Genomic DNA, 15,152 nt, shown 5'->3' with positions numbered 1-15,152 from the left:
AGTGTCTTCGATTCCTTTTGTGAGGCTCACCATGTCTTATACTTTTGTTCAACACTCAGTACATTTGGAATGTATAACTCTTGCCTGGGCACTAGAGAAAATCAATTATTATAATGAACTTTCTAATGAGTTTGATTGATGGTACTCTTTAGTCATGTCCATGTCCTTTTGTAAAAATAGGAGTGTGGCTGATGCAGTATGATACACATAGGGCAATATACCTAAGTGTTTGGAATTCTGGGAAGAAAATACACCATAAGAACATTTCCATCATGATAACCATAGGCTATGCCTAGAAATTCATTTCTCTGCATGTCAAACTGACAAAAAAATTGTGATGAAGTACATGTTATGGAATTATGTACAACAGTCTGGTATGTTCTAAAAGAATCTTTACTTTTATGTTTCTTAGAACAGAACATGCACTAGCCCTACTTGAATTTCCTACATAATAAGCTATGCCAATGCCTTTCACTTTTTATTATAGACACCTATGTTAGAGTGAATTGATTTTCAAAATATGTTAAACATGCATTGCATGTGTTTGATTGCGTGTTAGATTATAAATTTTCAGAAGTAGCTGAGTTTCTTGAACATGTTTTTAAAACGAAAAATTTAAAATAAATAGGTTTCATGATTAAGGGAGTCTAGGTCAAAGATAAGTACAAGATACGTGAAAAAATATGTAGAGACAAATGTTCACTTTTAAGATGCAGTTGCTGTGTTAAACATGGGAAGGGATAAGAGCTAGCTTCTGGAAGGTACTAAGAGGAACAGCTTTGTAACAATAAAGCTATTACAAATTCAGGTTCAATCAGAACATTGCAAGCATTCTTGAAGGGCATACAAACATAATTCAGGCAACGCAATTCAAAATACGTGGTTGGGAGATACCTTCTCAAGGTTTATGCCTCTTTTTAAAGCTTTTAAACTTTGTGAATTATTTTTTAAACTTTATGCCTTCACTTAAATAATAACCTAAAATACCAACATGAATTTCACATGCTGGGTTATCTGGAAGACGATTTGATAGGAACTCCCTGCCAAGGATTTTAGTGGCTGACTTCCTATTTGGGTTTACAATTAACATGGCACCAGGAACACCATGGTTATAGTCAGAAGTTTAAAAAAAAAAAAAATGGTGTGTGGGTGTGTGAGTAGAGGTAAACCATTCACATCCAGTGAAGACGACCTGACATTATAGTCCCTGTATGAATGAGGTCATGCCTATTGTTGAGTTAGAAAATCTTCACAGAATTAGAATTAAAAAAAAAAAAAAAAATCATATGGAACCAAAAAGCCCCTACAGCCAAGACAATCCTAGGCAAAAAGAACAAAGTTGAAAGCGTCACGCTACCTGACTTCAAACTATATACTACAAGGCTACAGTAACCAAATCTGCATGGTACTGGTACCAAAACAGAGATATAGACCAATGGAACAGAACAGTGGCCTCAGAAATACCACCACACACCTACAACCATCTGATCTTTGACAAACCTGACAAAAACAAGTAATGGGGAAAAGATTTCCTATGTAATAAACGGTGTTGGGAAAACTGGCTAGCCATATGTAGAAAACTGAAAACGGAACCCTCCTTACACCTTATACAAAAATTAACTCAAGATGGATTAAAGACTTAAATGTAAGACCTAAAACCATACAAACCCTAGAAGAAAACATAGGCAATACCATTCAGGACACAGGCTTAGGCAAAGACTTCATGACTAAAACACCAAAAGCAATGATAACGAAAGCCAAAATTGACAAATGGGATCTAATTAAACTAAAGAGCTTCTTCACGGCAAAGAAACTATCATCAGAATAAACAGGCAACATACAGAATGGGAGAAAATGGTTGCAGTCTATCCATCTGACAAAGCACTAATATCCAGAATCTACCAAGAACTTAAATAAATTTACATGAAGAAAACACAAAACCCCTTCAAAAAGTGGGCAAAAGATATGAACAGGCACTTCTCAAAAGAAGACATTTATGCATCCAACAAATGTGAAAAAAAACTCATCATCACTGGTCATTAGAGGAATGCAAATCAAAACCACCACGAGATACCATCTCACACCAGTTAGAATGGTGATCATTAAAAAGTCAGGAAACAACAGATCCTGGAGAGGATGTGAAGAAATAGGAATGCTTTTACACTGTTAGTGGGAGTGTAAATTAGTTCAACCATTGTGGAAGACAATGTGATTCTTCAAGAATCTAGAATTAGAAATAACATTTGACCCAGCAATCCCATGATTGGGTATATGGTCAACAGATTATAAATCATTCTACTATAAAGACAAAAGCACACATGTGTTTATTGTGACACTATTCACAATAGCAAAGACTTGGAACCAACCCAAATGTCCATCAATGACAGACTGGATAAAGAAAATGTGGCACATATATACCATGGAATACTATGCAGCTGTAAAAAAGGATGAGTTCATGTCCTTTGCAGGGACATGGATGACGCTGGAAACCATCATTCTCAGCAAGCTAACACAAGAACAGAAAATCAAACACCACATGTTCTCACTCATAAATGGGAGCTGAACAATGAGAACACATGGACACAGGGAGGAGAACATCACACACTGGGCCTGTCAGGGGACAGGAAGTTAGGAGAGGGATAGCATTAGGACAGCTATCTAATATAGATGATGGGTTGATGGGTGCAACAAACCACCATGGCACATGTATACCTATGTAACAAACCTATACATTCTGCACATGTACTCCAGAACTTAAAATATAATTTAAAAAGGGGGGGGGGCAGGATAAAAGTATTAAATTTATATTAATAAAGAAAGAAATAGTAAAATTATGATTATCAGAGGCTGTGAGGTGAGAGGATTGAGGAGATGTTGGACAAATGGTACAAAATTTCAGTTAGAAAGGAGAAATAAGTTCAAGAAATTCATTGTATATTGTGGTGATTAGAGTTAGTAACTATATATTGTATACTTAGAAATTGCTAAGATTTGATTGAAAGTGTTCTCAACACAAAAAATAAGTATGTGAGGTAATACATATGTTAAATAGCTTGATTTAGCCATTCCATAATGTATATACATGTATCAAAACATTATGTTTTACACCATAAAAATAAACTATTTTTCCTTGTTGATTAAAAATAAAGAAAACAAGTTGTTGAATAAATGAAAAAAAGAAGGAAAATGTTCATAATGAAAACTGGGCTTATATGACAAACCCAAAATGATTGTAACATAGCAACAGTATCATATGGCAATTTTGTTTAGCCCAACAATCTCATTTATCATATTAAATTAATGATTATAATCCAAATTGTACGATTTCATAGGGCCTTTCTGTTTAACCTTAAAGGTGGTTTTGTTTTATAGCATAGCATAAGAACTATAAGGTGTGATGTTTACAGCAAGTTTTATGTTTGTATGCATTTAAAAAATATTGGAATACAGTATTTTAAGTCAACGCTGGAGTTGATTATTTTGCTTTTCCCTTTAAATTACAAGACAGTTATGAGAAACAATGATTTAAAAAAAGGAGTTTTTATCCCCAGATTCATAGTCCTTGAACTAGATTTCATGTTCGTGTATATTGCTTCCTCAAAAATCCCATGTAATTGGATGGGCTACGTCAACAAGCTAGTGATCATCCTTCATTTGCTCCATGGAGTTAGACAGATGTTGGTGCGAACTCTTATACTGCCTGCCCATTTCTAAATGTGTTAACTTAGGCAAGTTTTTTACTTTTTCTTTATTTTGGCACCCCCATGTGTGAACCGAGAATACAAATACTTAGTAGGATTGTTTTGAAAAATATTAATATATGATATTATAATAAAATGATTAATATTAAAAATAGCCCTCATTTGGTAACTATAATTGGCACCAAATAAGCTTCCTTGACATTTCACAGGCTCTGTACTGTGATGAACCACAGTCCAGAGCTCCCAGGCAACTTTTCACAGCGTGAATAGCCCTTTTTGAAAAAGTTACTAAGTATCAGCCACTTTAAATACATAATCTCATTTAATCCTAACAAATTACTAGTATCATTCCTATTTTACAGATGAAAAACAGGCCAAGACAGATTTACTTGACAAGAACTTGCACAGATCGGAATGCAGACTGGACTTACTGTGATATCCCAAATTCTCCCTCACCATGTTATTTTGTCCAAAATGAAACTAAAATGCTTGGCATGGATCTATACTTTTGTAGGCACTCAGAAGTATTATTTCCACTCTTAAGGAAACAATTCATGTTTCATTTCGCTTCTCATCAGAGGTACCATGAACAGAATATCATCCTCTTATGTTATCATAAGTTTTATATCACTTGAATTGCAGAGTTTTGATCCCTAAAGTTCAAGAGTGAAAAGTATAAATATGAAGAAATTTCATGTCAGGTCATGGTATGGGAAAAGATGCTTATGTCAAGATTTATCATTTCTAGTGACCAGCACCTAGCAGATTGCTAGTTTATTAGATTTATTTATTATTATTTTGTTTCCTTCCCAATGAACAGATGACTCCCATTTATCTGATTGTAGAGTAACCTCTGAGCTTTATTAGCTAGAATTTTGTTTTCTAAAGTGTAGTGCAAACAACTTTTTCTTGGCAAAATATAGGACCCCATTAGAACCATTAAGACTAAAATGTCATCTCTCTTGATAGAAGAGAACTGGGGCCACGGCCTTTTCATGGCTTTCTGTAACACCTTTTCTGCTGACCTCTTGGTTACAATGCTAAGAATGACACAACCCCTTAGTTATGTGAGATGTACTAGCTGATTCAATAAGCCTTTATAAAAGCTTTATTTTCAGCTATAGGGACGAGGTTGTATTAGTGCTACAAGCTAAGCAGAATTTATAAAGCAAATTTCAGTTCCCTCCAAAAAGGCAGCCCTTATGTATAATAGACAGAAATATCATCTATTAGATACTCAGCAGTGCCTCAAATGATTTTCATGAGCAATAGAATGTCTTTTATTGACAAAAGCCATACAGATTAGAACAGAATTACATCCTTTTTTGTTCCAAAATAGAATTAAAAATGATAGTCTATCAGGTTAGCCATGATGGATTTTATTTTATTCTAATGTCGTATGCTCATTTGTAGACCAGATCAACCAGCTCTTCTAACTCCACAAATCTTCCTTGGTTCTGCTATGCAACCTAGGGCTTATTTCAGTGATTTAGCACAGGGCTTTCGGCCCTAAGCAGAGACTGGCACCAAATAAGCTTGCCTGACACTTTATAGGGTGTGATGAACAGTCCAGAGCTCCAAGGTAACTTTTCACAGCGTGATTTGGAATCTACTTGCAATTACATATGGCTAGTGAAGCTGCATCTGGAGAAGCCTAGTCAGAATTTGTCTTCCATGTAGTAGAAATAAAACGAGCCCACTCTTTGTGTCAGAATTCATCTTTACACTATAGAATGAGCAATAACCTAAAATCAATGCCAATCTCCTGGATATGGTGTATATACTTGAGAACGTGTTCTGCAGAATGTTTTCGACATTACTTTCATCACTGTGTTTTCTATTTCAGGGCCCACTCTTCCTAAGACCCATGTGAAAACAGCCTCCCTTGGGTTGGCTGGAAAGGCAAGATCCCCTTTGCTTCCTGTGTGTGTGCCAACAGCCCCTGAAGTGTCTGAGGAGAGCCACAAATCAACAGAGGATTCAGTCAATGTAAGGACATCTTTAAAATTCATGCTTCATCAAGGGACAGATTGACTGGTGCTGTGTAACAGGATCTAAACCAATGAGTACTGTCCATTCACCCCAGGCCACCCCAGGGCATTGTTGTTCTTATTGTTGTTTGTTCTTCTGTTTTCCTGCACTTAAATATGAAGAGGAAATAAAAGCAATGAAAAAAAATTATGTCAGAGACATAGTTATGTAAAAAGTTGATTCCTAAGGACAGTCTTAGAAATACGACCAGATGGCTACATAATGTGTGGTTTTACACACACACACACACACACACACACACACACACACACACACACATATAATATATACATATACACATGGATATGTGTGTGTGTTTCTTTTCAATAGGAAGAAATACCTTAGCATTCTTGGAAATAATTAAGACTATATAACTACTCCCCTCCTCCTCCTCCTCCTCCTCCTCCTTCTTCTTCCTTCTTCTTCTTTCTTCTTTCTTCTTCTTCTTCTTTTTTTTTTTTTTTTTTTTTTTTTTTTTTTTTTTTTTTAAGAGGCAGGTTCTTGCTGTGTTCCCCAGGCTGGAGTGTAGTGGCTATTCACAGGCACAATTGTAGTACACTACAGCCCTGAACCTCTTAGCTCGAGCAGTTCTCCTGCCTCAATTTCCCAAATAGCTAAGACTACAGGTGCACATTACTACATCAACTTATACAGTTATTCTCTAGAACTAAAAACTATGGTGACAAAAAACTATATTATGAGGGTTTTTTTGAAATTGTATATGTTACTTCTGAGATCATAAAATACCCAAAAGTATAGATTTGTGAAGAAGAAAATATAAAATAAAAAATTGAAGGAGTTTAAGTAATATAAAAAGGAAATGACATATTTAGAAAATAAGAAGGGAAAGTTTATTAAAGACAGAAAAAGTTTTACTGAGAAAACAAGCTAAAAAGGGTTCCAGTTAGAAAACTCAGAAGGAACATCAATGGAGAAGGGGAAAAAATCAGAATTTTAAGAAAAAACATTTATCCCAAAAATGCACTATAAAGGAAATTCAAAAAGATGTTGCCTAAAGACAACTATTTATAGCACACTTTAGTTGTTTCTGAATATAATTCAAGAGAAAACATTTAAAAGAAGCCTAAGGAATTAACATATCAGATTCTTGAAAAATCAAGGCACTAGAAGAGAAAAAAGATGAAAAGAGCAGATTAAAATTCTATTGTGTTATTACATTTGGACCTTTGTTAAGCATAAATTATGAAATGAGAATAATCTGCCACCCTTCCAACTAGCTTCTGTTTTTTCATGCATAAATGTAGTCTTCTGCAAAATTTGCAAACAATATATTGAAAAATAAATGTATAACAATATCAAGGAATAAGTAGGTCACATTTAATCAGTCCTCTCCTCTATAAGCAGTGCAACTACCAGGTTTTTAATAAAATTATACTTTCTTTTGATATCTGGTTGTTGTTAAAAACAAAGAACATTTCATTTGAGTGAAGAACAACACATTTTTCTTGACTTAATTTTTTTCAATACTACAAACCATAAAATATTTTAACTACATAGAGACCAAAGAAGCTGACTATGTGGATGTGTCTGTGAATGTTTTGGCAGATGAGTATTATATACTTAACATACTTTTCAAAGATTCAAATTTATAAGACTCTAATGTACTTTTGTCAGAAAATAGCTATTTGCTTCACTATCTGTTTAGGATCAAGGTTTGTGGCCACATCTCAAATAAAATCAAACTTCTAAGTTTACATGAAGTATCTCATCTCATAAGGAATAATGTCAGGCAGGCCCATTTTTACATTAAAGGTTGACTCGAAAGAATGGCAGCCAAAGGTATACTGTTAAAAGCAGTAAGAAACACATATTAAAGGAAATACAGAAACAGGGCAAATAATCGAGACCAGCATTTACCTATGAAAATATAATGTGTAATTTTAAATTGACTAGAAGGTACATTAAAAGATGCAAAAATAAACAGGTGAAGTTAATACCTTTTATCTAACCCAGTATTTCCAAAATATTATCATCTCAACATGCAATAAATATTTAAAATTGTCAGTAATATATTTTACTTTTTTTGCACTAACTTCCAAAACTGGTGCGTATTTTTTCATGTAAAAGACATTTCAATTTAGGCACATTTTAAGAATATAATAGTTACATGTGGCTAGTGGTTGCCATATTGTACAATGACATCTAGACACTTTGAGAACAATAACCAGACAAGGAAAACATTTTGGAAATGAGTTACCTAGTAATCCCCTTACTTCAACTTGTCTCATACACACACACACACACACACACACACACACACACACACACACACACACACACACACGTAGTATGTATATAAACAGGCTTTTAGCCAAATTGGAAACTTTTCAGTCCCCTATTAAGCCCTGAAGGCTGGGTAATGTATGCCCAAATCATTCACTGACATGCTGAGAATTCTATAGGAAGCTCATACATTAATATCATACATTTTGAGCTGCTTTTTCAGTGGCTGGAGTAGCTATGTGCCTACCTCCCACCCATGCAAATTCCATCAGTGCTCTCTTGAGATCGAGGGTATTTATTTGGCGAGATTAGATATACATCTCTGACCATGGTACAGAGGAATGTGTTTTAGCCTATGCAGAGCAAGAAATCATGGCTCAGGCCTCATTGGCTCAATCACTTAATCAATGGAATGCGCTAGCCAAGAATAATAAGTAGAACATCTGTATAAGTCAAAACAAATAATATGTTCAAGAAAGGAAAAAAAGAAAACTAACATTTATTGAACACATACCACTGGGCAGCTGGTAAGTGCCCCTGACTTGCTGAACCCTCCTAACTCCTCAAAAGGCAAATTTGTTATTCTCATTTCACAAGTAAGGAGACAAATTCAAATAAAATGCACAAGTATATAAAAGGACTGGGGTTCAAATCAGTGTCATATCTTGTTTCCCCATCTGGCTGTCAAAACTACCTGGGAATTTTTCTTTCAATAAGGATGTCTAGGTTCTTCCCATACCTTCTGAAGCAGAATTCCTAAGCCTAGTGACCTGGTATTTGTGATAACTAATAATCCTATAACTTATTACATGATAAGTGACTTACAGTGAGTGATTTTACAGAGTGAATTAGTCACAGTTCATTAGGCATTCTGCAGTTCAACCTCTTCTTTTATCCACCATTTAAATTGTCCCAAAAAGGATTGACTCTGATTTGGGGCATGAATTTTGTTTCCACACACAAACTAAAGTCATAATCCCCAGAAGTTTCACTGGTCAAGGCAAAGCCCATTGAGTTCTCACATACAAAAAAAAAAAAAAAAAAAAAAAAAAAATTATCTATATCATGACACAGAGAAAAAATATTCTGTTCATATCTTGATGGGTCACCTAGTAAGAGGAACAAGAACTGATGTATTGAATATCCACCATATGCCAGACCCCATCATGGGCACTAAACATGTCGCAGGAGGCTCAGAATAGCCTATGAAATAGATGTCATTATCATTTTATAGATGAAGAAAACTATGTATCAGAGAGATGCACTCACTTGTCTAAGACCACACAGCTAATAATTGGAAGAACTTAATTTGAAACCAAATCTTTTTGACTCTGAAACCTCTTCCTTGTCACAGATGGAGATGCAGTGAGTGAAACAATATGCAATCTCTTACTATCCCTGTTTTATTACCAGCATCTTCATTCAATGAATATATTCTGAGGACAGCCCTGGCTGTGGTATTCTAGATCAGACTTGAGAAAACTAAGCGCCCCAACTAGCTGTGGCCCCAGGCTTCATAAAAGAAATGGATCAATATTTGGTACTAACTCTTCGCTCTCATTCTCTTTATAGGTGTATGAACAGGATGATCTGAGTGAACAAATGGCAAGTTTGGAAGGACTCATGAAGCAGCTTAATGCCATCACAGGCTCAGCCTTTTAACATGTATTTCTGAATGGATGAGGTGAATTTTCCAGGAACTTTGCAGCATACCAATTACTCATAAACAGCACACCTGTGTCCAAGAACTCTAACCAGTGTACAAGTGGTCACCCATCAGGACCACTCAGTTAAGGAAGATCCTGAAGCAGTTCAGAAGGAATAAGCATTCCTTCTTTCATAGGCATCAGGAATTGTCAAATGATGACTATGAGGTCCCTAAACAAAAGCAAAGATGCATTTTCACTGCAATGTCAAAGTTTAAGCTGCTAGAATAGTCCTGGGCCTTTGCCACTGCAGTGACCACACTGTCATAACTAATGCGTATGTTTTCCTTTGTCAAGGCCTGTTGTTTAATGTGTAGGTCTAGTCTTACAAAATGCAAGTGCATTATTTAAGCCTGTACCATGCCATGGCAAACCAGTGCAAACTCACTATTTTGTTTTCAACTTTCACATACAAAGCACCCATGGGAATCTCTCATGCCATAGCACCAAAGGATTGGATGTTTTCCTTACAGCACAAAAAGTAAAGAGTAAACAAACAAAAGGCAGAGAATGCTTATGTTTGTAACTCAGTCATTCATCTTGCACAAGTGGTGGATATTAGTGAGGGGCTAAAAATTCACCTATTTTGGCAAGTATTTGTAAATCCACCCTTGGTTAATATGTATGTCAGGAGTCCAGGAACATAAAAATCTGCAACTAGTAGCATTCTGCCAGCAGCAGTACATTTCCAGAAAGAGGATATAATATGCAATCTTCTCAGACATAGGGTAATTATATGCTTAAGCTTGTAATAGGACACTTTTCAATTTGGGTGGCTTTTGTGCCATACCACACTGTGATGCAATTTCAAAGCTTCACCAAGGCCATCTTCCTTAGGAGTTTGGCTAGTAGAATGCCCCATCCCTTCACCCCATCCCTCCCTGAGTTATCCTTGGCAACTAGCATTGGGTGAAATGGCCAGCGCCACATGTCATATGGTGCACTGGCCAATGTCGCTTGTCTTCTACTCCCATGGAAATGGCAGATTCCCTGAAAGCAGGCCCCGAGGAAGAGAAGGAATATAAAAGGTAACTTCTAAAGTATCTTCTCTTAAAGAATGCCAACTCTGCCTACAGACAGGGTCAGTGTTGGGAAGCATTGGCCACCAGACCCTTTTGTTAAGGGAATCTTTTACACCACAGCTGTGTCAGAGTCGGAGGACAGCAGAGGGGTAGGTGCCACCTGACACTTCTGACGCATAAATCCAGCAGATACTTTTCAAAGCAGCATCTTAAACTGTGGACTACAGTTTTAAACTTCTATTGCCATGTTTACCTATAGCTTGGAACTAGCTAAAATTAAGAACATTTTGTGTGCAGCCTTTTAGCTTCTGAATTTTCAGCTGCATTTGGAGTTAATCCCTGCTTATGTAGCTGAATGGCCAAAAGGGAGCTAGTTTGCATATTTATCAGTTAGGTGACTTGAGAACCCAATGAGAGAGTTTCAGCTGAATTATTCCTTTCAGCTCTGCCTTTGATTTCAAGCTTGAGTAGGTCATAATTTTAAAAGAGCATGGAAGGGATAGGATCTTTACAACCTAATAGCTCCTTTTATTAGGTGGGTAATTATATATGAATCCCTGAATAAAATATTTTGAGCAAAATGGCACTGTAACAGAAGTAATAATTCAGATTATTTTTTTACAGTTTTATGTCGGGAAGAAAATCTGATGTCAAAGAGAGGGCTGTTCAAATGGTTCATTAGAAAGTCCGGTCCATTTGCAAATTTGTTCCTTCAACAAGAGTGCTCATTCAATTTACTCAGATTTTCTGGAAGTCTTTCTGAAGAGCTATGTCATGTTATTCTATGGGACAGATTACTCTTATTTAACATCTGGGCACTTAGGTAGACAACCTTCTACTGACCTGGAATAAAGTGTTTCCTAACATAATATTAAATTATTCAGAAATAATCCATTACTTCAAAAAAGAAAATATTCATTGAGCTAGCCCAACTTTCTCTAGGCCCTAAGAATTACTACCTCCCCTTTCTAATTCTAGCAAACATGGAACATTCTGTTTAGGTACTTGACCCCCATGAGGGTAATCCTGAGTGCTCAGTTTGGAATAGGTTGCACATCTCAGATTTTAGGGGTTGAGTCACACCTTCAATCTGTAGAATATAGATGATCAATTAAAAAAAAAAAACTATCATTTTCACAAATTTCTAGATCGTTTAGGAAATGCAATTTTTAAAAATCCATTTAAAATATATGTTATTTGTCTTCAGTGGAAGTTACATTTCTGCTGCATGCTCTTGAAACTTTCTTCATTAAATAAATACAATGGTTTATCTTAGTAACTGACAATGCCAATAATAGCACCATGCATTTAATCTATAATACAATCAATTTAAACATCCTCAAAAAACTATAGTATCATTTACCTGGTAGTATTAATATACAATGATGTCACCACAACTTTTGTATAACTCTGTTCCCTTTACCCTCAAATGATTCATATATGTATACAATTTCCTGCCCAAGTTTTCAGGTAACTTATTAATTTCCCAGTCTACTGATCTCTTGACAAGAAGAAACCTGTGAATACTGCAAACTAGTCTCTGACTTCCTCCTACTGAGTCTAGTTCATGGTATCCAGGACTCTTTATGCTCATAAATCTGATTCCCATTGGGTGATACCTGACAGCCAACCAGCAGCTCTACCACCAGAACTCATTTCTCCCTGAAAAAGAAGAAAGTCATATTTGGCAGAGCATTCTCTGGTCTGCCCTGTAATGTGCTGAAATGTCAGGCAAGATCCTCTTCTTTAAAAAAAAAAAAAAGAAATGGTATTTTTCTTTGTATTTCACCCTAATAAGAAAGCTATTTTCTTTCCTCTGCAGAAATTTCTGCATTTGTGAAACTTAGAAAAATTTAGATAGTTCAAATGTATAAAGAATATTTGGATTATGCTCTAGTCAAAAGTTAAATGTTTCGTACTGAATTATAGCCAATAAGAAACCAGTCATACTTGCCTCTTCGAATAACAGAGATACAAGCTTCTAGAATATTTAAATAATGAAACTTTACATTTGGGAATTATAAAATGCATACTCAATTGAACAATCTGAAAAAAATATCAAGTCAGTGATATAAGTGGAGATTTATTAAGGATTCCTGTTGGGCATATTCTTAGTTTCTTCAAAATAAGGATTATTCAAAATTAGGTGTGTATGTTCAGTCTCCTGCCTTGGTTCCAGCTACACAAGGAGAGCCATCCTGTGCTAGTGTGATGTTTCAGACAACATTCTGAAACTAAAATGTTTGGCACTTATTGGCTTTTCCAATAAAGAATCTCTTAAGTACAGATATTTCTGGAAGCTGTTGGTGTCTGTGCTTGAAGATGATTGCTGATACTTATCCACCCTTTGAGTACTTCTGTTGACTTTGTTTAAATGATCATCTTATGGTTGTCTCCAAATGTAATATGGTATCTCAGATACAGCAGCTGGACTGTAATTACAACAAAAGGTTACTTCTAAAGATAACATCTTACCATTTTAGATAAAATTGTGTCCCAGAATTCTGATGGTTTTGGAATGTCCATTTCTAGTCAATGAAAAAAGGAAAAATGGAAAAATTGTCTAGTTTCAGGTGTGTTTAAAGAAAACAAAATCATCTGAACTTTAAAATAGATGTGGAGCAGGGTTACCTTCCCTTTCACTCAGTTTACTTCATGCAACCACAGGCAGTCCTGTAGGCCAGAGGTTACTATCCTAGCCTGCTCATAACTATTTACAATACAGAGCCCACGACTTCCTGGAGATGCAGAAGCAATCATACACTCAAGTCTTCACCCTCTCTCTTTTTGTAAATCACATTCAAAGCAACATTTTACTCTTAATTTACATTTCTCTGGTGACTTTCAGAAATCACTTTAGTATTGTACAGAAAAGCTTTTGAGTCCAGTGTTTAAAATTAAATTGAATACTTTGGAAAATCATAGATAGGTGTTTTGTATGATATTCCATTCCAATGCAAAATATGTGTACCCATGCCTCAATGTATCTTGCTATCTAAATACCTGTTGCCAAAAAGAATCGATTTGGGAAAAAAAATGCCTATTTCCTGGTCAGTGAGGTTATGTAAAAGACAAAGTACCACACCCGTATCAGCAAATGAATATTACTACTGATCTGGACTCTTTGTTGCCACTATTGCATAACGTTCACCTGGCAGACTTCCAGTTGCACTCTCTGAAGGACTTTTTTCTCTTGCTCTCACTAGAGAGCCTTTATACATTGTCATCCTATGATTTTTGTTGGTAGAAGAGCAAGAGCAAAACTCTGCAAGATTTAATAAACACAGAGGCATGGGCCAAGGGATCTCACTGTGTGCTGAACGTGTATTTTCAGATGCAAGAAAGGAATGTTGGAGAGGAGGAGAAATGCTGTTTTTTATTATTGTAGGGTAAATCTGACAATTCTGAACTTTGTGAATTGTCAGCTTGTTTGGGGGAAGGGTGGGTGGGTATGGGATGTACTTTTATAAGTAATATTTAATTTATTATTTAGAGTGGCTTCTTTTTGGATAATTTATGATAAAAAGGGAGATCTGGTTGGGATCTAGATACGGCTGTTAAAGCTGCAGTGTTCCATATCTCAGAGGGACCACTTTGGAAATGAATTGTCCATTGCTGAGTATGAAGAGATGTCTAGTCCAGGCAAAGCCTTCACTGAAGTTCCATCATCACCACCTTCTCCCTTTTTAGGGTCATTCAAAGAAGATAACACCAAACAAATAATTCTGAAAGCATTTTGCAGATCAGTGCTACTCATTCAAAGGGCTTTGCAACTCAAACAGATTGTTAGTGTGCTAGTGATAAGTTTATTTGGTAGAAATGGGTATACTACAGCTTTAACTAGCCTTAGTGAGAAAAGAAATTTTTTGTTGTTGCAAAACACCTTTTTTAACAAAAAGGTATTTTGAGCCTACAAAAAGTTTCTTTAAACTGTCAGATTCTAGCATTGTTAACCAAATTAGACTAGTGATTGAAATATTTAAGTGTAAATCTTGTTCTATGAGGAAGGAAACTTGCTTACAGTTTAAAACAATGACTGTTTCTACACATGATCTTGTATACTACTACACAAGGAAAAGGGGGTTTTGTAATCACTGTAGAACAGTCTCATATTCATTTTTTATAGAAATGTTATTCCAATGGTGCATTTTTTGTTTAATAAATAAAGTTTTGATACAAAGTTCTTTCTTCATGTTATTTATAGTAAATGTTGTACCACACACACAACCACAACCTTGCCTGTCTGTGTCCTTAGGATTCATTCTCTTAGTCCATTGGTGTTGCTGTAAAGGAATACCTGAGCTGAGTAACTTAATAAAGAGAAGAGGTTTAATTAGCTCATGGTTCTGGCAGGCTGTACAAGAAGCATGGTGCCATCATCTGTTCCTGGTGAGGCCTCAGGAGGCTTTCACTTATGGTGGAAAGGAAAGGGAAATCCACATGTGCAG

General features: G+C 35.7%; 1 protein-coding gene across 1 annotated transcript in view; it reads left to right on the top strand.

The window, feature by feature from the left end:
- The window catches only part of DCC (DCC netrin 1 receptor), a 1,242,672-nt gene extending 1,227,788 nt beyond the window's left edge, over positions 1-14,884 (top strand). The window contains exons 28-29 of the mRNA XM_030926166.1: positions 5,548-5,690; positions 9,549-14,884. Coding sequence (XP_030782026.1) covers positions 5,548-5,690; positions 9,549-9,638 — 233 coding nt within the window. The 3' untranslated portion in view covers positions 9,639-14,884. The remainder of the gene's footprint in view (positions 1-5,547; positions 5,691-9,548) is intronic.
- Positions 14,885-15,152: the final 268 nt, after the last annotated feature.

The sequence above is a fragment of the Rhinopithecus roxellana genome, chromosome 21 (genome assembly GCF_007565055.1).
Source record: "Rhinopithecus roxellana isolate Shanxi Qingling chromosome 21, ASM756505v1, whole genome shotgun sequence".
In the NCBI taxonomy this organism is placed as follows: domain Eukaryota; kingdom Metazoa; phylum Chordata; class Mammalia; order Primates; family Cercopithecidae; genus Rhinopithecus; species Rhinopithecus roxellana.
This window is presented reverse-complemented; position numbering and strand designations above follow the sequence as displayed.